Source organism: Vipera ursinii (assembly GCF_947247035.1).
Source record: "Vipera ursinii genome assembly, chromosome: 12".
In the NCBI taxonomy this organism is placed as follows: Eukaryota; Metazoa; Chordata; class Lepidosauria; order Squamata; family Viperidae; genus Vipera; species Vipera ursinii.
The window spans coordinates 15,795,266-15,822,861 of NC_139525.1; the positions used below are offsets into that span (position 1 = coordinate 15,795,266).

General features: G+C 48.0%; 1 protein-coding gene across 1 annotated transcript in view; it reads left to right on the plus strand.

Annotated features, from left to right (window-relative positions):
- Positions 1-27,596, plus strand: part of LOC310646116 (vascular endothelial growth factor receptor kdr-like) — a 201,589-nt gene that overhangs the window by 40,864 nt on the left and 133,129 nt on the right. The window contains exons 2-3 of the mRNA XM_083372361.1: positions 21,035-21,131; positions 27,193-27,416. Of these exons, the coding sequence (XP_083228487.1) occupies positions 21,035-21,131; positions 27,193-27,416 (321 nt within the window). The remainder of the gene's footprint in view (positions 1-21,034; positions 21,132-27,192; positions 27,417-27,596) is intronic.

Sequence of the window (27,596 nt, forward strand, 5' to 3'; positions counted from 1 at the left end):
GTTTATATTAAAAAAAATCAGATACTGGGCCCATTATATGCCTTCAGCTTACAGTTGGTCACCATGTGATCTACAGTTTGATGTGGGACCTCACAGTCACACTGAGGGGAGGGTGCTGTCCCCCATTTATACAAAGGGTCCCGGCAGACACCATCTGAAGTGTAAAACCTCTTGTCCATTTCTGATGTGGTAGTTCAAAGCCTGGCAGCTTTTTTGTAGGGCCATTTATATGTCTTCTCATGTCTGGGCAAAATGTAGAGGACAAATGAGAAACTAGTTTAACCTCCTTTTGCAAATCCCAAGTGAACCCAATGTTTGGGCTGTTGGCCTGAGCTCCAAGCTTGGCAATTTGTCTGCAAACGTTTCGTCGCCAATTGGGGGGAACATCTTCAGTGGACTTTGAATTGTGCTCATCTGTCAGAGCACTGGCCTTTAAATACCTTTTTGTGTGATGTAAATTAGTGTGGGTGTTATTTGTCCGGATGTTGTTGAGTCATGGTCTGGTTTCAGGCTGTTGGATTGGCTGGTTATTGTTGCTGGGCCAAAGTCTTTGGTACCCAACTTTGATGCTTGAGATTCTTGGTGAATCTGGGGAAAGATTCACATGACCAAAGAGAGGGATAGGAAGTACTGCAGGCATTGAGTGCTTTGCCAGTGGTCTTTAAGCTAGGTTGAGTGAGATTGTTTTAGTTTTCCACACTGAAGAGTGCCACGGCAGTGCATTTCTCTTTTTTAAAGCAAAAACATAAACACAGAGACAAAACAAAAAACGGAATTTGTCTTGACAAATCACTTGGGCATCATCTCAGATCTTCTCTGTGTCTCTTAACCTCTCCAGCCTTCATAAGCCTCTTCCAGCCTTTTTTAGGGCTTGAAGATTCTGGGTAGATTCTACGAAGCAAACCAACATGGTTGTCTTTGCTGTTAAAAACCCGAGGTCCACAAAGTGTCTGACAACCAATTCTTGTGTTTACAATGTGGCAGCTTCCCTGCAATCAAGAGGTCAAAATTCAGACACTTGGCAACCGGTATGTATTTAAGATGGCTGCAGCATCGTGAGGGGGTGTACGTCATATGACACACGCGCCCCCCCCCCCATTTACAACCTTCCAGCCAGCTTCTGACAAAGTCAATAGGGGAAGCCAGATTCTCTTAACAACTGTGTGAATTCACATAAGAACTGCAGTGATTCCCTTAACAATCATGACAAAAAGGTCATAAAAAGCAAATCCCGGTCCCAATTGTAGTTATAAGTTGAGGACAATAATAATAATAATAATAATAATAATAATAATAATAATAATAATAATAATAATAATAATAAAGTTGGAAGGGACCTTGGAGGTCATCTAGTCCAACCCCTTGCTCAGGCAGGAAACCTTATACCATTTCAGGCAAATGGCTGTCCAGTCTCTTCTTAAAAACCTCCAGTGTTGGAGCCTTCACCACTTCTGGAGGCAGGTTGTTCCACTGGTTAATTGTTCTAACTGTCAGGAAGTTTCTCCTTAGTTCTAGGTTGCTTCTCTCCTTGACTAGTTTCCATCCGTTGCTTCTTGTCCTGCCTTCAGGCGCTTTGGAGAATAGCTTGACTCCCTCTTCTTTGTGGTAGCCCCTGACTACTATCTGTAATCAGAGAAGGTGCTACCACATTCTTGATTTTTTTTTTAAAAAAAAGTGTGTTTAAGAGAAAGAGAGGGCAGGGTGAGAGAATATTCTATAGGGAAGCTTTTGGAAATGAAAAGGACAGAATACAGAATCATAGATTGGAAGGGACCTTGGAAGTCTTCTAGTCCATCCTCCTCTTCAAGCAGGAGACCCTTCAGAGACAAGTGGCTGTCCAGTTTCTTCTCATAAACCTCCTGTAATGGAGCACCCACAACATCTGGAGGCAAGTTGTTCCACTGGTTAATTGTCCTCAATGTTAGGAAGTTTCTCCTTAGTTCCAGGTTGCTTCTCTTCTTCAATAGTTTCCACTCGTTGCTTCTTGTTCTGCCTTCAGGTGCTTTGGTGAATAGGCTGACCCCCTCTTCTTTATGGCAGCCTCTCAGGTATTGGACCACTATCATGTCACACACACCCCTAGTCCTGATAGTATTCAAAATATTTGAAGAGATAATCAAAAAAGGCATACTACATGCATCAGTCCCGGTCTACCAACAGTGACTTCTGCTTGTCTGATTTACCTGCTCAAGCAGAAGCTAACAAGTCTAGTAAGAACCTCAATTCCCCGTGCAAAAAACTACACAGGCTCCCTGCTCCTATCATTCCAGTTGGGAATTGTTGCTTTATTTTTCCTGGCATCTGGTTTCTCGCTTGACTCAAGGCAAAGTTGGAAAAACCAAAGCTTTCCATAAACATGCCTTTCTTAATCCATATTGGCTTCCGCATTACTGGATTTGAACTCTTATCATCCCCTGAATCCTTGGCTGGAGATGATGAAGTTTTGAACTCCAGCACATCTGGAGAGCCCGGGGTTGAGGAAAATGTTTGTTCTGAGTGCTATTCAGCAGAGAAAATGTTTTTATTTTCTTTGTAGCCATGGCTGTTCTTTATCCTGCCGAAAGCCATGGCTCTGTTTAATGTGAAAAATCCAATAGATTTATTTTTTTTTTTAAAAAAAGAAGATTTGGGAAATAGGTTACAAATCATCTGCAGAAGCTTGACTGGATCAGAAGCAAAGATGGTTTCTTTTGTCCCCAACAGCACAAAGCAAATGGGTACACAAAAAAGTGGAGGAGACCAAATCTAATCCTCAAGATGCGTTAGCAAATTGTGGTGCCTGGGCTGAGGGCTGGGGACAGTTGACATAAATTTTCCAGCATGAAGTTTCTGCTTTCCATGCCAACTCCCGATGAAAGCGCGAGGGGTTTGCAAGATGACAACTTTCAAGTTCAAGTGCCTTTGAATAACCGAATAGCAGGGTTGAAAGGGACCTTGGAGGTCTTCTAGTCCAACCCCCTGCTGAAGGTAGGAGACCTTAAAGGTAAAGGTAAAGATTCCCCTGCACATGCGTGCTAGTCATTTCCAACTCTAGGGGCTGGTGCTCATCTCCGTTTCAAAGCCGAAGAGCCAGCGCTTGTCCGAGGACGTCTCCGTGGTCATGTGGCTGGCATGACTAGACGCCAAAGGCGCACAGAACACTGTTACCTTCCCACCGTAGTGGTCCCTATTTTTCTACTTGCATTTTTACGTGCTTTTGAACTGCTAGGTAGGCAGAAGCTGGGACGAGTAATGGGCGCTCAACTCTGCTATGCGGCACTCGGGATTCGACCCGCCAAACTGCCGACCTTCTGATCGACAAGCTCAGCGTCCTAACCCACTGAGCCACTGCGTCCGTTATAGGAGACCTTAGACCATTCCAAATAAATGGCTGCCCAGTCTCTTCTTAGAAGCTTCCAGTGATGGAGCACCCACAGCTTCTGGTGGCAGGCTGTTCCACTGATTACTTGTTCACATTGATGGGAATCTTCTCCTTAGTTCTAGGTTGGATGTCTCTTTAACGATCTTCTACCCTTTGTTTCTTATCCTGCCCTCAGAGGCTTTGGAGAATAGCTTGACCCTCTCTTCTCTGTGACAGCTCTTGAAGTATGGGAATGCGGCGATCAGATCTCCCCTAAGCCTTGGTTTTTTTTAGACTCCCTATACCTAGTTCCCTCAATTCTCCATCATGTGGTTTGGTCCCCTAATCATCTTTATTGCTCTCCTCTGCACTTTTTCTGTCTTGCCTCGCACACTTCTCTGCCTATCCATTTGGAATGGAGTTTTGAAAGACCATCTGAGTCCAGTTCTATATATAGGATCCAAGACATGTTGGTTGTTTTTTTTTAACCTGGCCATCGGTCTTACGTGGTATAGCACAGGCCGCTTAGACGAAAGGCAGTCAGGTTTCAATATTGTAAGCCAGGCATGTGCAGAATTAGAAAAAAGTTTTCTTTTTAGTCCTCCGAAGCCACTGGGGCTATTTGGAGCCAAGCAAAATCCTCACAGACAATTAAGTCTTGCAAACGCAGCGAAGAAAAGTCCAGAGTAATGAGAAACAAATGTTTTCTAAAAGCAGCCGAGCTAGTCAACTTAGTGGTTTGGATGCCTTTGCCTTCACCACTTTCTTTGGAATGGAACAGGTGGAAAAGAAGAGAGTGTAGAACTGCCTTGGCAAGCCTATCTTTTCCTAATTGCAGAATGCAAATTACCAGGCTCTAATATGTTTAGACATAAATATTTAAACGTGGTGCTGCATATTTACAAGTGCCTGGCTGTCTCCAGCTTCAAATTTATAATGGATAACAAGATGTACACAGCATTTTCCAAAGGAGCAGAGGGCACGCCGGATTCCAGTTGAGTGCAGAGAAAAATAACACGCAGTAGGGAAGATAGTCTAACAAAAACTAGCCTTGTTCCTCCCTTCTCCCCCCCCAACCCTCCCATATTGCTGTTGACCATCTAAATCAAGGTTTTTCAAACTTGGCAACTTGGAGATGGGGGGAGACTTCAACTCCCAGCATTCCTCATTGAGTGTTGATGGGCTGCGGTTTTTCTCTTTGGTAGGATTAGGATAGTGTTTCCTCCTTGTTTGTCTGGTGTTAATCCCTGCTCACTTGTGCACTGATGGGGATGTGTTGTGGTCTTTTTGTTTTCTTCTTAGCTTTTTGTTGGTGTGAAGATGTGGTTTAGATTTATAGGTCTGCTGATGACTGATTTGTCTGAGTGTCAAGCTTCCAAGAAGTCTGTAGCCTCCCTTGAGTTTGCTTACCCTCACCAGTGCTGGCAGGACGAGGTCCCGAATCTAAACAGGGGGGGGGCAAATATTTATTTATTTATTTATTTATTTATTTATTTATTTATTTATTTATTTATTATTTAAATTTATATACCGCCCTATTCCCGTAGGACTCAGGGCGGTTTACAGGGAAAATTAAAATACATAGCATACAAAATTAAAATCAGTTAAAACTATAATTAAATTACAATCCCTGAAGTTAAACTAAAACCCAATTAAATTAAATTAAATTAAAACCCCTCAGTCTGGGCCAAACAGCTCAAAGAATCAGGTTTTCAAGTCCCGGCGAAATGAGCGAAGGTTGGGGGCAGTCCTGAGTTCCGTGGGAAGTTGGTTCCATAGGGCCGGCGCGCCCACAGAGAACGCCCTTCCCCTGAGAATAACCCTCCGGCATTCCTTAACCGGCGGTACCCTGAGAAGGCCCTCCCTGTGGGAGTGCACAGGACGATGGGAAGTTGATGCCGGTAGCAGGTGTTCCCTTAGATAATCCGGACCCAAGCCATTTGGGGCTTTATAGGTCATTACCAGCACCTTGAATCTCACATTGCCTTCCACCGTTGATGTCACTAGAGTCCCGGTGGTGCAGTGGTTAGAATGCAGTACTTCAGGCTCCATCTGCTGACTGCCAGCTGCCGGCAGTTTGGCAGTTCGAGTCTCACCAGCTCAAGGTTGACTCAGCTTTCCATCCTTCCGAGGTCGGTGAAATGAGGACCCGGATTATTGGGGACAATGTGCTGACTCGGTAAAATGCTAAGAGAGGGCTGCAAAACACCATGAAGCGGTATATAAGTCTTAAGTGCTATTGCTGTTGTCATCATCATTCTAGCCATTGTCTATCCACTGCAGGATGAAGGCCTTTTCTGCATGTTTCCAACCAATAAAAGTCTTGGGCTTTCTTTTGCCAATTGGGCCAACAAGACTTGCTGATGTTGTCGCTCCATCTTGTTTTAGCTCTCTTGCGTGGACGCTTTTTATCAAGTGATCAAGTTACCCAGTACACTAATGTCTGCAAGCAAACCAATAAGCTCAGAGAGTACCAAAGACTCGAAGATGCAACTTTTATTATTTATACCAGCCCTAGCCAATCCAGAAGCCAGATACTCACCACCAAAAACGCCAGTGGTCAATGTCCCGGGACCCTTTCTAATCTCCTGTTGTCATTGACCACCAAGCCTGAATGTCGATGGTCATTCACCATCAACAAGCCTCAGCTGAGGTGAGGTTCCCAGCTGAGCCACCGTTGCCATGTCTCCGTCGCATGTGTTCCTGGGTTGCTTTCTCCACAAGATACTTTTTGGAAACCCGGCAATTTTGGGAGGAGGCATAAACATCTGCCTTGCTTGTGTTGTGCTTGGCACCAGGCAGCTGTTTAAGGTTTCTGAGGAGCACATGTGCTGGACTGATGGCTTGGATGGCTGGCGTCTTCGTTTAATTATCATGTCAATGTGAATGTCCTCTCTCTCTCTCTCTCTCTCTCTCTCTCTCTCTCTCTCTCTCTCTCTCTCTCTCTCTCTCCTCTCTCTCTCTCTCTCTCTCTCTCTCTCTCTCTCTTTCTTAACATGCTTGGATAAAGTCTGGGATTACAAGACAGAGCTCAGTTTGCAAGGGGGAAATTAACTCTCTCTCTCTCTCTCTCTCTCTCTCTCTCTCTCTCTCTCTCTCTCTCTCTCTCTCTCTCTCTCTCTCTCTCATGCTTGGATAAAGTCTGGGATTACAAGACAGAGCTCAGTTTGCAAGGGGGAAATTAACTTTGGTGAAGAAAGCTCCAAAGCAGTTGTCAGGCTGCAGAAAATTTATAGCGGGATTTGTTCATGCAGACCGATCCTGTCTTCACACACTGCTGGTACATCACAAGAGCCCCACAGCGATGAATCTGTTGGCCGAGGCTTTCTGGAGGGCATCACCACGGTGTTCTCACTCACTAGGATTGGTCCGGTGGGGGCTGTGAAGCCCAAGTGCCTTTGGATGACATACAGGAAGGGAGAAGGTTATAGCTCAGAGATTGAGGTCTCCACAGGCACCGGCCGCTCGCTGGCCTCAGGTTAGTGCTTGGATGCAGAACCACTTGGATGCTCCTGAGAGAGTCAGGAGGCCCACACATCTCAGTCTCAGACCTTAGACCAGGCTGGGAAGTTACAGCCATCCATGGAGTAAGAGCAGTGTCAGAGCCTGTATTGTGAGGTTGTGATACAAACACCCCCACACACACTTTTGTCCTTGGTTCAGAGAGTTGATGGAGAGCCTGGGTTGCAATGGTGCATTGCTCATTTTGTCAGTCAGTCAACTGTGGACACCCTGCTGCCAAGAACACTTCTAAGCCATCCAGAGTTATTAGTTGAGATGGGTGGCTATAGAAATTAAATAAACAAACACAACTCAGAACAACTCAGGGTCCTCCCTCCCTCCCTCCCTCCCTTCCTTCCTTCCTTCCCATGGTGGCGCAATGGTTAGAATGCAGTATTGCAGACTAACTCTGCCCATAGCCAGGAGTTTGATCCTGACTGGTTCAAGGTTGACTCAGCCTTCCCTCCTTCTGAGGTTGGTAAATTGAGGGGGCAACATGCTGACCCTGTAAACCACTCACAAAGTGCTTAAAGCACTATTAAGCAGTATATAAGTCTAAGTGTAATAATAATAATAATAATAATAATAATAATAATAATAATAATAATAATAATAATAATAATAATAATAATAATAATAATAATAATACAGGAAACCCTACACCATTTCAGATAAATGGTTGTCCAATTTCTTCTTAAAAACTTCCAGTGTTGGAGCATTCACATTGGTCTTCTAGTCCAACCCCCTGCCCAAGCAGGAGACCCCATACCTTACGGACAAATGGCTGGCCAATCTCTTCTTTGAAACCTCCAGTGTGGGAGCACCCACAGCTTCTGGAGGCAAGTTGTTCCACTGATTAATCCTTCTCACTGTCAGGAAGTTTCTTCTTGGTTCTAGGTTGCTTCTCTCCTTGATTAATTCCCATCCTTTGCTTCTTGCCTGCGTGTTGCTATTGCTGTTGCTATTCTGAGGCCAAATTTCCAGTCGATGAACAATAATGCTATAAGACCAGATCAAAGGAGATTCTTATCAAGGGCTGGATGACTTCAATGTGATATACATCATCATCATCTGCTTTGTGAAGCACAGCCAGCAGATCTGCTTTCTGGGATTGTGAAATGAGAATGGGCAAATCAGTCCACTTTATTTTCCCCCCCTTCCCCCCCCCCCAGTTTTTGAGGATTTACTGTATCCAGTATGGCTTTGTTCAACTTTTTGGCAGGGTGGGGTAGAGAATAAGAAAAAACAACACATTGAAATCTGGTTGTAGTTTGATTCATGTTTCTCCAAGGTCACAGATCTTTGTTTACGGCTCTACTCTATGGATACCCTTTGGGCCAGCAACTTCCATCTCTTACGAGTGACCTTATGATCTCATCTTATAATCTCATGATTATAAGCTTTTGTGTGGAAGCTTTTCTCTAGACTTTTAATATCTGGTCCTGGGAGGGCCTGCTAAAGTTTCCTCCCTGATGGCATTCATGAGTTTTAGTTATTACTTATTTATTTAGTGTATTAGGATGAGAACATGACAGGAGAAAAGTAAACGTATATACACAATCCACATAATTATAAGTTAAAGTTCTATGGGGGTGTGGCAGTTCCCTCCTAACTGGGTGTCCAGTTCAGCTATTCAAGTGATCTCCTGTGCCGTTGCTTCATGCAGATTGTCACGACGTCCTCTGCCAGGAAACAAAAGCACTTCCAAAGGAACGGGCAACAAGGTTTATTCTTTCTCCAAAACAAACTGCGGTAAAGTCAGCGTTGAGGCTCCTAGCCTCACCGCTCTTTTAACATGTTACCACACCCTAACCCCACCCCTTCAAAGCAAACCGGCATCCGCCCGCCTCCCCATAAAAACCCCACCCATCACCGTGCATAGCCACCACCCACCGTGTGCGCCGCTGCAGCCTGTCAAGCCCCCTTCCAGGTAAGTATTGTCCTTCCGCTCCCTCGCGAGCCCCATGCCGTGCTGGCGTTGCGGTCGTTAAGCCCCCCCCATGTCCAGTAACAGAGCGTGGCAAAACGGGCACAGTCGCACCCCCCTCCACAGTAAGCTGGGGCGTGTCCAACTGCTCGCTGGGTGCAGCCTGTTGCCGCCCGGGCGCCATCCGCAGTCCAGGGTCCGGCTGCCGCAGTCCAGGGTCCGGCGCCGGGCCGGTGGGCGCGTGGCGTCGTCCCCGGTGACAAGGTGAACGCGCGCCCGCTGACCGTCCGGGGCTGGGCGCGCTAAACAGCTGTGCGCCGGGCAGCTGCTCGGCGGAATCGCGGCAGCGCGCTTCGCGTAGCCCGGACGAAGCCACGCCCTCCAGGTAAGCGTCCGAGGTCCGGGAAAGGTGCCGCCTGGGCGCGCCGGTCAGCTGGGGACCGGCCAGCTGTTCGGCGGAGCTGCGGCGGCTCGATGTGGAGGAGGATGGAGCCACGCGGTCCAGGAGAGGAGGGGGGTGCCGCTCGGGCGCGCCGATCAGCTGGGGACCGGACAGCTGCTCGGCGCGGCTGCGGCTGCGGCGGCACAGCCAGTGTTGAGGCCCGAGCGGACGGGAGGCCGGCGGGGCTCGACAGTCGGCTCCCCCTACCATCTGTCCTCCTGCAAAAGAAGAGCGACAAGATAGACCCCCACGTATACAAGCCGCTGCGTCCCCGGTGCTACCCCCCGGTTTGGAGGGATGTGTGCGGTGAAACGCCGTGACCAAACGTTCTGCTTGAACATCCCCTTTGCTTACCCATGACGCCTCGGCCAAGGGATACCCTTTCCACATTACGAGATACTGTACCTGGCCCCTCCGTACCCGGGAATCTAAAATTGCCTGTATTTCATACTGATCCCCGTGCACAGGCCCCGGAGCGTTCTCACCCGCCTTTTCTGTTGTTCCCCTAGCGGGCTTTAGTAGGCTGCTATGGAAGACAGGGTGGATTTTCCCTAGGAACTGTGGCAACCGTAAACGGACGGTCACGGGGTTGATCACTTGAATCACTTGGAAAGGGCCAAGGAACTTGGGGCCTAGCTTCTTGCTTGGTACCCGTAAGCGCAGATATTTGGTTGACAGATACACCCACTCCCCGACCCTGGGGGTGGCGAAGGGCTCCCTTTTCCTGTCTGCCTGCTCCTTCACCCGTGCCTGCGCTTTCACCATCGCCTCCCTAGCGGTTTTCCAGGCGGCCCCCATGTGGTGCATCCATTCCTCAAGCCCGGTGAGTGTCGCCGATCCCTGTCCATACTCCGGAACAGGGACAAAATCATACCCCGCCACCACTCGGTATGGTGTCAAACCCGTGCTGCTATGCACGGCGTTATTGTGGGCGACTTCCGCGAACACCAGGAGGTCTGCCCAGTCTGTTTGCTGAAACGACACATAACTCCTGAGTAACCTTTCCACCGTGGCGTTGGCCCTTTCAGCGGCCCCGTTAGTGCTTGGGTGGTAACCGGAGCTGAGGCCCTGGGTAGAGCCGATGTGTCGTAGAAACTCTCGCCAGAACTGTGCTGTAAACTGGACCCCGCGGTCCGAAATAATCCGTCGGGGAACCCCGTGCAGCCGATAGATGTGAGTCATGAACAGTCGTGCCAACCGTTTGGCGGACGGCAACCCCTTGCAGGGAACGAAGTGCGCCTGTCTGGAAAATAGGTCGATGACCGTCCAGATTACTGAATACCCTCTGCTGTCCGGCAGCCCGACAATGAAGTCCATGGCGATGTCTTGCCATGGTCGTACGGGGTCTGAAACCGTCTGTAGCAAACCCAATGGCTTCCCGACGCGGGGTTTTGCTGTGGCGCATACGTGGCATCCCCGAACGTGGTGTTCCACGTCCGCCTTCATGCATGGCCACCAGAATTGACGGCGTGCTAAGTGTAACGTTTTCAGGAAGCCGAAGTGACCGGCCTGCCTGGCGTCGTGACAACGGCGCAAAATGGCGGGGCGTAGTGCCTGAGGCACATACAGCTTATCCCCGTGCCAGGCCAAGCCGTCACGCATAGTCAGAAGTCCAGGATGCTCCTTCAGCCAGGCGTCTGTAGCTAAGGCCTCGTCCATGGCACGGGACAAATCGTCCCCCACGCTGCAAACTGCCTGGGACACGCTCGGGGATGCACTGGGCGGAATGAGTTCTTGTATAACCGCTTCTCGTTTGGTGTCGTATTGCGGCAGCCGTGAGAGTGCGTCAGCAAGGAAGTTCCGCCCCCCCCGGTACGTACTTCAGGACGAAATTAAAGCGCCGGAAAAAGAGAGCCCATCTGACGTGCTTGGGCGCCAGTTTCCTCGGGGACTGCAGAACCTCCAGGTTCTTGTGGTCTGTCCAGACCTCGAAGGGATGGACAGCCCCCTCCAGAAGGTGTCGCCACGTCTCCAAGGCCGCGCGCACAGCGAACGCCTCCTTCTCCCAGATCGCCCATGAACGTTCCGCCGATGACAGTTTTTTGGAAGAATAGGCACAGGGTTGCAACACGCCCTTCGTGTTCCGTTGCAACAGCACAGCCCCTACCGCGACATCGCTGGCGTCAACTTGGACCACATACGGACGGTCGGGATCAGGATGTACCAACACCGGCTCCTTCGCAAACAGGGCCTTCAATGTCTCGAACGCCCGTTGACACGTGGTGGTCCATGCCAGCTTCAACCCTGGACGTGGTTTCACCCCGGAGTCCCGCGTCCGCAACAGGTCCGTCAGCGGCAGGGCTGTTGCTGCAAAACCTGGAATAAACTGGCGGTAAAAGTTCGCGAACCCCAGGAAACTCTGAAGCTGTCGCCGCGTCCGCGGCGCCTGCCATTGCAGGACGGCTTCCACCTTGCGAGGGTCCATTTCTATGCCGCTCGCCGACACGCGGTACCCCAGATAATCCAGCCTCGTCTTGTGGAACTCGCACTTGGAGAGCTTCACATAGAGGCGGGCAGCCAGCAGCTTTCGAAGCACCTGGCGCACAAGGGCAACGTGCTCCTCCATAGTCTTAGTGTATATCAGAATGTCATCCAGGTACACTAACACCCCGCGGTACAGGTGCTTGTGAAGCACCTGGTTTATCATCTGCATAAAAACGGCTGGGGCCCCCTGGAGTCCGAACGGCATGACACGGAACTGGAAACTGCCCAGCGGACAGTTAAACGCCGTTTTCCACTCATCCCCAGCTTTGATCCGCACCCGGTAATACGCCTCCCGTAGGTCTAGCTTCGTGAAGATGCGTCCCGTCGACAGGTGTGCCAGAAGATCTTTCATGAGTGGCAGCGGATACAGATGTTCAACGCAGACCGCGTTGACGCCTCGGAAGTCGACACACAAGCGAAGCGTGCCATCCTTCTTCTCCCGAAACAGTATTGGCGCTGCTATCTTGGATCGGGCAGGTTGGATAAACCCCCTCGCGAGGTTTTTGTCGACGTAACGACGTAGCTCTTGCATCTCGCGAGGCGTTAGCGCGTACATGCGCGGTTTCGGCAGTTTTACGCCCGGCTCCAGCTCGATAGCACAATCCGTCGTTCGGTGGGGAGGCAGAGCGTCGCACTCTTTCTCGTCGAAAACCTCTGCTAGGTCGGTGTACACCTGTGGGAAGCAGGCTTCCGCCACCCCCTCTGCCCCTTGGACCCGCTCACCACCAGGCCGCTCTGCAGGGCCCACATATGCGTGTGGTGGTGGTTGTGGCCCTGTCCCCAACCGCAAGTGCCGGCAACCCTCCCCCCACCAGATTGTGGGACCCCACTTGTCGAGCCATGTCAGTCCCAGAATCACTGTCTCCGTCATTGATGGTACGACAAGGAAGCGCAAAGTCTCCCAGTGGGTCCCCATCTCTAATCGAATAGGGCCCGTCACCCGAGTGACTGGAGCCCCCCCCAAAAGGGATCCGTCCACTTGCTGGAAACGAAGAGGAGTTGGCAGGCGGCGTACCTCCAATCCCAGCCGAGCAACCACCACTTGGCTGATAAGGCACCGGGTGCTGCCTGTGTCGATCAGTGCTGGGCAAGCCTCCCTACGTCCCGTACGCGGGTTGATGAGTACGACCGGTACTGTGAAGGGCACCACTGGGTCACTCACCATAGGGTCCTCCTCCTCCTCCAGGCTCTCGTAGGGCTCTGGGTCGATGGCCTCGGGTGGTTCTGTGCCGATTGCTGCTGTGGTCATCAGGGATGCCAGCTGGTGAGCTGCTCTTGATCGCTCCAGCGACTTCCGTGCGGTAGGGCCTTTTCCGGTGGGAGTTGCTGCGGCGGCACGAGGTGCCGGCAGGGGGCAAGCGGCCACTCGGTGCCCCGGCTGATCGCACCGGAAACACCTTATAGCCGGTCTTGGAGGCGGCACAGGTGGGCTTGCCGTTGGGGCCACAGCCTTTCGGCCCTCCTCCTTCGGCCTTTCGGGGGTCCTACGGGTCCCGACCACCCCCTCCGCCTTACCCCTGCATTCGCGCAGCCGGACGTCCAGTTCCACGGTGACCCGGTACCACTCCAGCAGTCGCTCGGGCACTCCACGCACCACGCACGCCCTCCGCAGCGCGCCGTCCAGCCCCGACTGGAAGTGGTGAACCAGCAAGCGTTCCGGCCAAGAGCGGAGCTTACGAGCCACCCGGCGGAACTCAGCAACATACTCCGCTGCGGGCCTGCCTTGTTGTCGCAGCCCCACCACCTCCGCCTCGGCTCTGTGGGTACGGGCCACATCCTCGAACTGCGTCCGCAGTGACTCCAGGAACAACCCGACGTCAGCAAGCTCCCGGGCATGCTCGCCGTACAGGTCAGCCGCCCATGCCGCGGCCTCTCCCTGCAGGCTTGCTGTGATGGCCACCACCATGGCCCATTGGGAGGTATAGGCTGCACCGTACTGGTCCAGGTGGTGGATGGTGTGGCTTAGGAACATGGCAAGCCGGTCAGGATGGCCGTCGTACGTAACCGGCAGTGGTGGAGGGCCCCAGAACACTCCCGGGCCCCAGGGGTCCCCCTGGGCCCTGGGCCCCCTTGTACCTGGCGCTTGGTGCCGCCCGCTCCATGGCCGGGCGGAAGCCCCGGCCGTTGTTGCCCACCTGGTGGCCTCTGCCCGGTCTGACACCCCGGGGCGTTGTCGTTCGGCCTGAACAGCTCCCACCTCCGTCAGCCGTGATGGCGGGGCCCGAAACCTTGGGCCTGCCAGGCGGAAACTGGGCTGGCCCGCCTGGCCGGGTGTCAGCCTCTGTAGTGACCAGCGCCGCGACTCCTGAGCCGGTCCCGCAGGTGACCAAGGTGCAGTGTCTTGATAGCCAAACTCCCCAAAACGGTCCCGCAACACGTCCATCGTGTAGGCCCCTGGGGCCGTAGAGTAGCTCCACTCCTCGCCTTCCTCCTCCGTCAGCCGCCGTTCCCTCCAAGCCGGCACACCAGCCCGTGGACGGCCCTCACCACGGTCTTGGTCCCAACGCTCCAAGGGAGGGCTTTGCCACCCTCCCCCGCTTTGAGCCAGAGACCCTACCTCCCAGCTGTCACCAGCTTCAGCCGAGGCTATAACCCCCTTGGTCTTCGGCCGCACTGCTGGCCCCTCTGGCTCGCCAGGATCAGGGGGAGTTGCATCCGCAGCCCCAACAGCCCCTTCCTCCTCGGCTGCCAGATCAAGCCCCGATGGATCCTCTGCCATGCCCAAAGCGTGAGTAACAGCAGTAGGTATCCTAGAATAACGCTGACTTACTGTCACGACGTCCTCTGCCAGGAAACAAAAGCACTTCCAAAGGAACGGGCAACAAGGTTTATTCTTTCTCCAAAACAAACTGCGGTAAAGTCAGCGTTGAGGCTCCTAGCCTCACCGCTCTTTTAACATGTTACCACACCCTAACCCCACCCCTTCAAAGCAAACCGGCATCCGCCCGCCTCCCCATAAAAACCCCACCCATCACCGTGCATAGCCACCACCCACCGTGTGCGCCGCTGCAGCCTGTCAAGCCCCCTTCCAGGTAAGTATTGTCCTTCCGCTCCCTCGTGAGCCCCATGCCGTGCTGGCGTTGCGGTCGTTAAGCCCCCCCCATGTCCAGTAACAGAGCGTGGCAAAACGGGCACAGTCGCACCCCCCTCCACAGTAAGCTGGGGTGTGTCCAACTGCTCGCTGGGTGCAGCCTGTTGCCGCCCGGGCGCCATCCGCAGTCCAGGGTCCGGCTGCCGCAGTCCAGGGTCCGGCGCCGGGCTGGTGGGCGCTTGGCGTCGTCCCCGGTGACAAGGTGAACGCGCGCCCGCTGACCGTCCGGGGCTGGGCGCGCTAAACAGCTGTGCGCCGGGCAGCTGCTCGGCGGAATCGCGGCAGCGCGCTTCGCGTAGCCCGGACGAAGCCACGCCCTCCAGGTAAGCGTCCGAGGTCCGGGAAAGGTGCCGCCTGGGCGCGCCGGTCAGCTGGGGACCGGCCAGCTGTTCGGCGGAGCTGCGGCGGCTCGATGTGGAGGAGGATGGAGCCACGCGGTCCAGGAGAGGAGGGGGGTGCCGCTCGGGCGCGCCGATCAGCTGGGGACCGGACAGCTGCTCGGCGCGGCTGCGGCTGCGGCGGCACAGCCAGTGTTGAGGCCCGAGCGGACGGGAGGCCGGCGGGGCTCGACACAGATCTTCTAAGGAACCAGAGAATGTATATCGTGGGCAGTCTTGCACAATATGTTTAATAGTTTGGATGTCAACAGCGCAGTCAAAACAAGGGGAATCCAGTCTCACAGATAAAGGGCAGAGGCATGTCTTCCAGTCATCGTTTGAGTGTTGTATCTTATGATCTATGATGATTGTATTTTATGATTATGATCAGGATTTATCACTTGTTGCTTGTATGTACGCTGAGAGCTTATGCACCGGAGACAAATTCCTTGTGTGTCCAATCACATTTGCCCAATAAAAAATTCTGTTCTGTTCTGTTCTGTTTTCTATTCTATTCTATTCTATTCTATTCTATTCTATTCTATTCTATTCTATTCTATTCTATTCTATTCTATTCTATTCTATTCTATTCTATTCTATTCTATTCTACAATCATTCTATTCTATTCTATTCTATTCTATTCTATTCTATTCTATTCTGTTCTGTTCTGTTCTGTTCTGTTCTGTTCTGTTCTATTCTATTCTATTCTAGTCTAGTCTATTCTAGTCTAGTCTAGTCTATTCTATGCCATGCCATGCCATGCCATGCCATACCATTCTCTATTCTACTCTACTCATCATCATCATCATCATCATCATCATCATCATCATCATCCTAGTCATTGTGTATCCACTTGCAGGGTGAAGGCCTCTTCTGCATGTTTCCAACCAATGCGCTCCTGGGCTTTCTTTTGCCAATTGGACGCACAATACTTGCTGATGTCATCCATCTTGTTTTAGGTCTCTTTCATGGATGCTTTTGATCAAGTGGAATCCGTTTTATTGCTGCCTTGATCCACCTAACCTCCATTCTTCTTGCTCTGTGACCAGCCCATTCCCCTTTCAATGCTTTTACTCTTCTGATGGCCTCGTATACTTCCGTTTGTTCTGTAATCCATGCACAGGTCTTTCTATCTTGTCCTGTGATGCCGAGCATGTATCTTTGCGCCACTCATAGCTTTGGTATCAGTTGTGAGGTTATTTCTTCCAGGGTCACACCTAATTCTGTTTGATTTCATCCCCACAGATCAGGGCAGTTCAAAACCACGTGATTTGATAGAGGGATCACTAATGGTCAGGCCACAGGAAGTTACCTCAGACTGAGGTGTTCTTGGGGTTAAACTGGCTAGATGTTAACCGAATGGCTGTTCTCCAAATTGGCCTATGTGCGATTTCAATCTTGTGATGGACCGTGAGTTGTGGTGAAGATGAGAAACCTGATCCATAATAGGCATCTTCTCATGGATTTATTTTTCTCCCAGGTGCGTGTTGCCCCAAATGTCGCGGCAAACACAAATTCCATCTATTTGATTTCAGAGTGTTCCCAGCTGACCAATTATGGTTACCTCTTTGGGTTTTGATCCTTGTTTTTTATTTTATTTATTTTATTTATTTTAATTCCATTTATATCCCGCCCTTCTCTGAAGACTCAGGGCGGCTTACAAGCTTAGCAGTAGCCTTCATTCTATGTATATGCCTGCTTATTAGGCATATATTTTTTCATGTTTTAATTTGTTCTTATAATGTTATGATTTCTTTGGTGCTAAACAAGTAGTCCTTGACTTATGACTGCATTTGGGATTGGCATTTCCATCATAGGTCAGTGCACTCATAAAGCGAGTCATTGCATCGCCACACCCAATTTTATGACTATTCTTACCATGGTTGTTAAGTGAATCAGATGTTCATTAAGCGAGTCTTGATTTTCCAATTAACTTTGCTTGTTGGAAGTTGAATAGGAAGGCGATAAATGACTGCAACCATCCTGAATTGCAAGCCAGTTGCCCAGTAGCTGAATTGTAATCACATGACCACAGGAGTGGTGCAATGGTCATAATTTTGAGGACGGGTCATAAATCACTTTTTCTCAGTCTGTCATAACTTTGAACCATTGTTAAACAAACAGTCATAAATCAAGGATTACCTGCATCCTTTGGGATTAGGGGAGATTATCAGTACAAGGAGACCTTGATTTATGACCACAATTGAGTCTAATGTTTCTGTTGCTAAGTGAGACATTTGTTAAATAGGTTTTGCTCCATTTTACAGCCTGGCTTGCCACAATCGTTAAGTGAATCACTGCATTTGCTCAGTTAGTGACACGGTTGTTAAGTGAATCTGGCTTCCCCATTGACTCTGCTTGTTCAGAGAGTTGCAAAAGGTGATCATATGATTCTGGGACACTGTGACCATCATAAATATGAGTCAGTTGACAAGTGCCGAGTTTTCAATTAGTGGATTCGTTTGAACATGTGAAAATAGATCAGTTTGCCTTCACTCCAGAGGCAGAGCTGTGTTCGCTGGAGTTTTAATTGCCAACGAAGCCATGGAAAACAATTTCTGCAGATAGGAAAAGAGAGGAAGTGTTAAGGTTTTGTTTTCTGCTTAAAAGGAGGGGGAGGGGAGAAGGATGGGAAGTCAGATGAAGAAAGTCTAGTGTGGTTCAACACTCTAATGTCCAGCCTGGAGTTTTACAGCTGCAAAACAGCTTCAGAATAACAGAATAACAGAGTTGGAAGGGACCTTGAAGGTCTTCCAGTCCAACCCCCTGCTCAGGCAAGAGACCCTATATATGCCATTTCAGACAAATGGTTGCCCAGTCTTTTCTTAAGAGCCTCCAGTGATGGAGCACTCACAACCTCTGGAGGCAAGCAGTTCCTCTGCTTGATTATTCTCACTGTTAGGACATTTCTCCTTAATTCCAGGTTGCTTCTCTCTTCAATTAGTTTCCATCCACGGTTTCTTGTCTCTCCTTCTGGTGCTTTGGAAAATAGTTTTGATACACACACACCCTCTTCTTTGTCGCAGCCCTTCAAATACTGGAAGACTGCTATGGTGTCACCCCTAGTCCTTCTTTTCTCTAGACTAGCCAGAGTCTTAGTTTAATCATCTGCAGTTTTTCCAAAGTCTCAGCCTTTTTTTTTTTTTTTTGCAATGTGGTGACCAAAACTGGATGCAATAGTGTGGTCCTCCTAAGGCTTTATAAAGCAGCACTAATACGGCATACTCCTTCCACGTCTCCTGCTGGGGAAAAACTCAGTCATGTTCCCTTCCTTTTTCGATTCTCTGCTGGAGTCTTTTAAAAGCATTTCTGATCACGTGGCAAAGGTGTGTGTGTGTGCGTGCACGCATGGAGACATAGAAGCGCTGCTCTGGGCTGCTGGTGTTTTTCTTGCATGCCCACAGAATTATGACTTGAGTTTGTACAGCTGAGTCTTTATTACTGGTCATAATTATCCTGGCTGAGATACAACAGGTACAATAATTTTTACAGCCCCGATAAAGGCTCTTTCAAAGCCACTGGGGGAAACGCAGCATATTTCTGATTCACCCTGGCCTCATTTAAATAGGGCCGTTAGTTTGTTAGGACCACAAAGAGAGGACCGTATGGGATGACCAAGGCTCTGCTGTGTAATAATTCTACTAAAAGCAAATATTTTGAAAGCGGCGCTCCCATCCCCATCGCAGGGGACTCTGCGGAGCAAATCTAATTGGAAAAGGACAAGGCACACAAGAGGAGCATTCCCCTTTCAGGAGTGCATGAAACAGGATATGTTTTTATAGCCTGAACGTAAATAAGTTTAGATGGAAATAAATTGAGGATCTCAGATAAGGTAGAGAAAGTCTGCTGGCTTACACATAGGAGGAAATCCATTTGGAGTCTTTGATGCACTCTGATCTTGGCTGTTTTCTTGCAGATGTTTCATGACCCAACTAGAGAACATCGTCAGTGTTAGAAGGGACTAGGGTTTGTGGAGAGGAGGAGGAAGAGGAGGAGGACTCTATGATCTTGATGGAAACCATAGACAAGAGTCTTCCAGAATCCAAATTATGCTGTCACCCTACTTATTGTTCTTCTGAATGACTAGTTTTATTGGAAAATAAGTATGGATTTGCATCACAGGTATCTCGATTGAGCTAGCACACAGGAGCTTACTATATTTTTCCAATTTGTTTCATGTTCATTAAAAAAAACCTTTCCAGATTATATATTTGGACAGCAGTTTAATGCCAGCCTAAATTTGCATTTTCTTCAGTGCTATCTGATAGGTATTCAGCCAGTCATTATTTCACACCTGTCAGGGCATCATGACATTATTTGGCAACCAATGCAAATCAGAACGTTTGCACCCAATGAAGTCATGGTGCACATGGTTGGCAATGCATTGCAAAGAGTTTGAGATAAATTTACAACTGGGTCTTTAACCCATTAGTTCTGTTTCAATATATCTATTTCTTCAAGCATTCTTTTTGGAGGTGTGGGGTTCATGTATAGCCCTAAACTACAAGTACCTTAGTTGTGTGGTGGACTCTATAACTAAAGTGGGAGTGGAGTTAAGAGATTAGCCATGCTGGAATTCTTACAAGAGAGGAAGTGATGGAGACCTGACCCCCTCTTAAATCTCCAGAGTCCTTATCTGATTGTTCTCGAGAAAGCATGGTTAATCTGGTGAGATTCTTGTAAACAGGCAAGTAGCAATGAATATACTTCTCTGATCAATTCACGGTGTCCTTGTGGTGCCTTGTACCTGACATTTGTGATTCAGTGAATAAGCGAATGTGGCCGCATTTTCACATAATGCCTAACCATTCATCATGGTTTTACAAATGTAGAGAACCACAGAAATAACTTTGGAGAAGAATGCAACAGTTAGCAAAACATGAATTATGATCCCCCCTCTCTCCCCCCCTCTCTCTGTCTCCCTCCCTCTCTCTCTTTCCACAATGCCCAATGCAAGGTTGCTTGTGGCACTATAGGAGAAGGTAGCATTATATGTGTGTTTGTGTGTGTGTGTGCATGTGCATGTGCGTGTGCATGTGCGTGTGTGTGTGTGTGCAAGCTTGGGCTTCTGAAGTTAAATGGAGGGGTAGAAGTTGAATACCTAAATAAATAAGATGTAATTCATGCTAGTTCACAGATTTATTTGGCTGGACAATTCACCACCTGAAAGCAGTGGATGAGAACAGTTTACAGTGTTCGTTACTGTTCCCCTGTCAAGGACATGTGTGTCTGCATATTCAGTTGTCATGTTTTTCCATTCTGTATTCCTCTTGCTGTAATTCTTTAGCTTTTAAATCTTAGCCCATGTGAATGTTCTATAAATGGAAAGTTAGTGTCAAGTTTGACTGATAAAGAATAGATTGTTTTATTTCTTTTGTTTTTAATTTTGTTTTTTTTAAAAAGAATGGTTATACACCTAGTATTTTTATCTGGAGATGTGAAGTGACATTTAATACATCTGATGAATGATTGCCTAAAATGTATCCATAGTTACAAACTAATAAGAGTATTGCCAACCTCAAATTTACATAAAAATTCTTATTCCAATGCTAGGGCTGGACATTTTAGAAAATGGGAGTGTGTGAAGAGGTTACTCTTTTGATTTCATTCTTTCAGATGTGTATTTTAGATAAATGCACTGTAAACTAGGATGGAATGACTAAGGAATGTTAAAAGTTACTTCTGTTTTCATAAACAAGCAATAAAGTAGAATAACTTTCTATTTTATAATCTTTGAAGAAAACCACCAAGCCATGGGACTATACAATTACTATTATTTATCATGAAAAATAAGGAAAAAAATAATTGAAATTGCTCTCCTCTAATCCCTCTCTCTTTTTTCTCTCTCTCTCCCTCTCTCCATCTGGCTCAGCTCTGGCGAAGCAAGAAAGGCTTATGAAACCTGAACTGAACATCAAACGTGATTATATTATAGTGGAAGCTGGAGATTCGTTCAGCATAACTTGCAGGTAAATTCCTAGCCTCCTTGGAATTCCAAACTAAGTGGGAATTTAGATTCCCAGGGGATGTTGTCCTGAAATATTGTGGGAATTGAGTATGGCTAATCTAGAGAAAATAAGAACTAGGGGTGGAATGATAGCAGTCTTCCAATATTTGAGGGGCTGCCACAAAGAAGGGGGGGGGTCAAGCTATTCTCCAAAGCACCAGAAGGCAGGATGAGAAACAATGGATGGAAACTAATCAAGGAGAGAATCCAACCTAGAACTAAGGAGAAATTTCCTGACAGTGAGAACAATTAACCAGTGAAACACCTTGCCTTCAAAAATTGTGGGTGCTCCATCACTGGAGGCTTTTAAGAAGAGATTAGACAATCTCTTGTCTAAAAATGGTATAGGGTTTCCTGCCTGAGCAGGGAGTTGGACTAGAAGACCTCCAAGGCCCCTTCCAACTCTGTTATTCTGAAATACCTTCTAGCATCTGACACACAAGGAAGCAGCCTAAAAATCACAACTTGGGCCAGAGAGAAAAATAAACATAGTTCCAGGCAGAGATGCTAAAACAGTCCATGAAGAATGTCTACACAGAGTAAGCGATTTGCAAGAACTTCAGAAACAGACTTTGGAATAGGATAGTTACAACATTGTGAAAACCAGCTTGGTATGGAGATGGTAGAAATCGTAAGCCATGAGTTCTAGTCCTATCTTAGCCAAAGCTGGCAGGGTGATCATGGGCCAGTCATTCTCTCTCAGCCCTGGGAAGAAGCCTTGGGCAAACCACTTTCGAAAATCTGCCAAGAAAACTGTAGGGACTAGTCCAGGTGACTTACAGTGACTTACACCTGGTCTTCATATTGACAATTGTCACAGCATCCCCATAGCCAAGTGATCAAAATTTGGTGACTTGGCAACCATCATGCATTTATGGCATGATCGCCATTTGCAACTTTCCCGGGTGGCTTCTTGTCAGTAAAAATCAATGAAGGAAGCCAGATTCACTTAACAACTGCATAATTCATTGAACAGTTGCAGTGATACACTTAACCACTCTGGAGAGAAGAGGTTGTAAAATCAGATGTGATTCACTAACAACTTCCTTGCTTAACCATAGAAATTCTAGTCCCACTTGTTGTCCCAAGTCAGGGATCTGCAACCTTGACAACTTTAAGACTTGTGGAATTTTGGGAGCTGAGGTCCACAAGTCTTAAAGTTGTCAAGGTTGCAGACCCCTGTCCTAAGTCCAGAACTACCTGTATTTCTTTTCCTGTAGTGTCATCCAGTATTGTATAGCAACATTGCTGGCAACGTCAAACAAGCCAACTTGTTGCAATACAATGGAAAGTAATAATAATTTCTCTCTAGAGTTAACAGTGTAGAGGGGTGTCCAAGGTAGGGACAGTAAAAAAAAAGGTCAGGATGGCAGGCTCCTACAATTCAAGCCTTGCGATGCATGTAGAAACTGGACATGGCTTTGCAAGGGGTCTAGGACAACTTGCCATGGACAATTTTGGTCATGATATCACAAAAAAGATGATGAGAGTTTAGGAAAAAAATTCAGAGAAGAGCAACTCAGATGATCCAAAGCCTGGAGATTAAAACATATGAAGAACGGCTATGGGACTTGGGTTTGGCTAGTAGTCTAAAAAAAAGAAGAAATAGGGGAGACATGATAGCAGTCTTCCAGTACTTGAGGGGCTGCCACAAAGAAGAGGGGGGTCAAACTATTCTCCAAAGCACCAAAAGGCAAGACAAGAAACAATGGTTGGAAACTGACCAAAGAGAGAAGCAACCTGGAATTAAGGAGAAACTTCCTAACAGTGAGGACGATTAACCAGTGGTACAGCTTGCCTCCAGAACTCGTGGGCACTCCATCACTGGAGATTTTTAAGAAGAGACTGGACAGTCACTTGTCTGAGATGGCATAAGTTCTCCTGCTTGAGCGGGGGGCTGGACTAGAAGACCTCCAAGGTCCCTTCCAGCTGTATTCTATTCTAACTCGCTGCGGGACAAGAGTTACACTAATTTTGAAGAAACAGTAGGATACAATCATTAAAGAAAGGATGCCAAAGGAGGAAGAACATGAAATGGGAATGAGAAAACTGAAATAATGTTTTAATTATTTGAAATAAATTGTTGAATTGTCCTGTGACGAATTCTCCCACGGCAAGTCGGCTGTGGCGAGTTGTCCTGCAGCAAATTGACTATGGCAAAATGGCCGTGGCAAATTGTCCCATTCTGTTCTGCATGGTGATAGCCACCATCCTGGCTTTTATGACACACAGAGAGACACACATACCCCAACACCATACAAGTGCATTGTTATTACTGTGGTTATCTTTCCCAACAGCCAGTTGCATTTCAGAAAAGAAATACAGCACTTGCCCACTTTAATCTCCCAGCACCTTTGAACAAGTTAATTTATCTCCCAAAGCAGCTTCAGAAGTTGCTGACCTGTGACAGCCTTGCTGAAAGAAGACAAGATTGTAGGATTTAGTGGCAGCAAAAGAGTTGGTTTACAGGATATTCTTCAACATGGAAGAACTTACTTACAGTTATGCAACTGAATGCCAGATAAATCAATGTTGCAATCAGTGTGAGTCACACGTGTTTTGTGAACTCTTTATGTTGAAAATTCAGTGAAAGAGCATCAGCAGGTAGTATCCAGCCCAATCTTGGCCAATTGTTGTTGTTGTTGGAGGGAAGAGGGAGGAGGGAAAAAGGAAGAAGAAGAAGAAGAAGAAGAAGAAGAAGAAGAAGAAGAAGAAGAAGAAGAAGAAGAAGAAGAAGAAGAAGAAGAAGAAGAAGAAGAAGAAGAAGAAGAAGAAGAAGAAGAAGAAAAAGAAGAAGAAGAAGAAGAAAAAGAAGAAGAAGAAGAAAAAGAAGAAGAAGAAGAAGAAGAAGAAGAAGAAGAAGAAGAAGAAGAAGAAGAAGAAGAAGAAGAAGAAGAAGAAGAAGAAGAAGAAGAAGAAGAAGAAGAAAGATAGAAAAAGACATGCTCTCAAGGACAATAACTCCTCTTAAATTCAAAGTATGGAATGAATTGAACTTTTGCACTTGTATGGTCAGAACTAACACGATTGGATAACTTAGTGATTAGAATTACAAAGTCAGAGGAGGATAGCCAGGGGAGACTAAAAATGGTTCCTAGCAGAAGAACTCCTAGTTCCAATATTACTTGACGGACCACAGAAGAGGGATAGGAGGAAGGGGAGAACTAAAGTATTCTCTAGGGCAGGGTTCCCCAACCATGCTGGCTGGGGAATTCTGGGAGTTGAAGTTCACAAGTCTTAAAGTTGCCAAGTGTTCTGTACCAGCCTGCTACCGGCCCTGCAGAAAAGTCAGGGACAACCCCTTTACAAAAGGCAAGAGGCTGGAATTAAGCCTGCCAAATTTATTAACATAAAACAGAGCAAAACAAGACACCAACCATGAAACAGGAGCTATGAAACAGGAACTAATCAAGCGGTTGCCTTCAGCAAATCAGCCCTCCCACGCATTCCCCTTTTATACAGTTCAGGGCGTGGCTTCTCTCTGCCTCCTTCCGAGGTGCCCCATTGCCTTCCTCTGTTTACTCCTGATTGACTGCCTCCTGCGTCGGGCGTCCTTGAACAGGGCCAGCTGTGGGTCATCTTCATCCATGCTGTCAGGCTCACACATATGGGTCTCTGTCGTGACCAGGTGGGAGGGGCCTGGCTGAGGGCTCTCATCAGCAAGATCTTCAACCCCCTCAGCAAGCTCTTCAACACCCCCCCCCTCCTCCTCTGAGTCGTCTGACCCAACTGCTGAACCCACAGGCTGACCCTGAATCACAACACCAAGGTTGGGGACCCCTGCTCTAGGGATGTTCAGATTTCATTTCCCCAAAGAGCTTCAAAGCAGGCAGGTGTGCAAATAAGGGTACTTGTGCTCAACTTCTGGAAGTAACCATGTCTTTTCCAGGGACCAAATGACAGGAATAGAAGACAGGAAGATGATCCGGGGAAAGATTCTAGAATCATACGAGGGGGTAGCACTGAAATATTGGCCCAAAACAAAGCAAATGCTTTAAAGACACATACAAGACTGATACTCTGAATTACTTTCTCCTAATGTTTTCCAAAAGGTTGCCTAATAGCCTGCCTCCTTGCCTTATAATCTCTTATTTTTCTTTGATTCCTGGGGGCTTCAAGAAGAAGCGGTAATAATAAAACAATTCCTTGCAGTTTTATTTCTGGCAGCATATGCTCCATTGTGCCCAATAAACCTCCACTGGGCATAGAAAACACACCATTCTACTGTAAAGCAAGGGTGTCCAAACTTGGCAACTTTAAGGCCTGTGGACTTCAACTCCCCGAAACACCCAGCCTGGCTGGGGAATTCTGGAAGTTAAAGTCCACAGGTCTTAAAAGTTGCCAAGGTTGGAGACCCCTGCTGTGAAGTTTCACAAACTTTACTTCACTGCTCAATCAGATTTTCTTTGACGTGGAATTTCAACATATACTACACCTGCTTTATTATTTTTGTTAGATTTCAAATCCCAGCTTTATTATGTACAATTCAAGGTGGCATACACAATTCTCCCTCATGTAGAACATAGAATAACAGAGCCGGAGACCCTATACCAGGGGTGTCAAACTGCTGGCCCGCGGGCCAGATGCGTCATCTGGAAGCCGCGTCCACCCCATTTCCAGCAATGGCAAAACCGTCCCGATGCGTTGCGCGATGTCATGTGATGTCACGAGTTTGACGTGTCTGCCCTATACCATATCAGACAAGTGGCTGCCCAATCTCTTCTTAAAACCTCCAGTGATTGAGCCATCACAACTTTTGAAGGCAATTGTTCTCACTGTCAGGAAATTTCTCCTTAGTTCTAGGCTGCTTCTGTCCTTGATTAGTTTCCATTCCTTGCTTCTTGTCCTGCCTTCAGGGGCTTTGGAAAATAGGTTAACCTCCCTCTTCTTGGAGGTAGCCTCTTAGATATTGGAACACTGCTATCATGTTGCCCGTAGTCCTTCTTTTCACTAAACTAGTAAAAGTAAAGTTTCCCCCGCACTTGCGTGCTAGTCGTTTCCGACTCTAGGGGCCGGTGCTCATCTCCGTTTCAAAGCCGAAGAGCCGGCGCTTGTCTGAGGACGTCTCCGTGGTCATGTGGCCGGCATGACTAGACGCCAAAGGCGCACGGAACGCTGTTACCTTCCCACCGGAGTGGTCCCTATTTTCCTACTTGCATTTCTACGTGCTTTTGAACTGCTAGGTTGGCAGAAGCTGGGACGAGTAACAGGCGCTCACTCTGCTACGCGGCACTTGGGATTCGACCCGCCAAACTGCCAACCTTCTGATCGACAAGCTCAGCATCCTAACCCACTGAGCCACCGTGTCCCTCTTTCCCTGAACTAGACATATCCAATTCCTGCAACCGTTCTTCATATGTCTTAGTCACCAGCCCTCTAATCATCTTTGTTGCTCTTTTCTGCACACTTTATGTGTATGACACCTATTCCTGTTTTGACCACCACATCAACCCTGTGAGGTAGATTGGACTGAGAGAAGCGGGGGATGGGCCCAAGGTTACCCAGCCAGTTTCTGCAAGTAAGGGAGGTATGGAACTTATGGTTTCCTGATTCTTAGTCTTCACCAAACTAGGCTTCCATGTTCTGCCTTTCTTCATTCGTGTCAGAAGCACCTACAAATTATAGCCATATAACATTCCACATTGGGCAAATAAAATAGGTATAAAATAAGTCATAGAAAATGTAGCACTTGCACAAGTATGTAGAATAAATTGGATTAAAGCTCAATGACATCTCCCCAGTATCAGGCCATGTTGACAGCAGTCTCTTTCCCAGCATGAAGTCTTCCTCTGTGCATGTTGAGGGACATAGTATGCACCATAGCATGGGTAAGATGGGTTGTTCTTCTCCATATTCACAGGGTATTTTCTATAGGGATGTCACATTTTCTTAGATTGTAGTCTACTCAATGATTTCCATATAGGCCAAGGATGTCCTTGACCAGATGACGTGGTTGTGCCCAGCTGCCTGGCAGCATCTTACATTATGCCTGAATCTGATGGAATGGTACTTTCTCTTGCCAGGGGCTCAGCGCATGGATTGACCTGGCAAGCTGGAGATGAACAGATCACCCACAGCAAGCGGTGGCATGTTCACAAGCAGAGGTGTTCAGACAAGCCATGGCATTCCTGCAGCACCATTGGGGTTAACCGAGCTGTAGCCAACGACACCGGCTATTTCACCTGCTTTTATGACCAACCCCCCTTCACGGAGGAACTGAAAGCCAAGATATATGTCTTTGTTAAAGGTAAGGCTGATTAATTCATCGATTCTGGCACTATAGGAAAGATGAGAAGGAGGCAGAGGAGAAAGGGAAAAAATGAATGGGAGCCAAGGTGATTTGGAGAAATTTCCTGACAGGGAGAACAATTAATCAGTGGAATGGCTTGCCTCCAGAAGTTGTGGATGCTCCATCACTGAAGGTTTT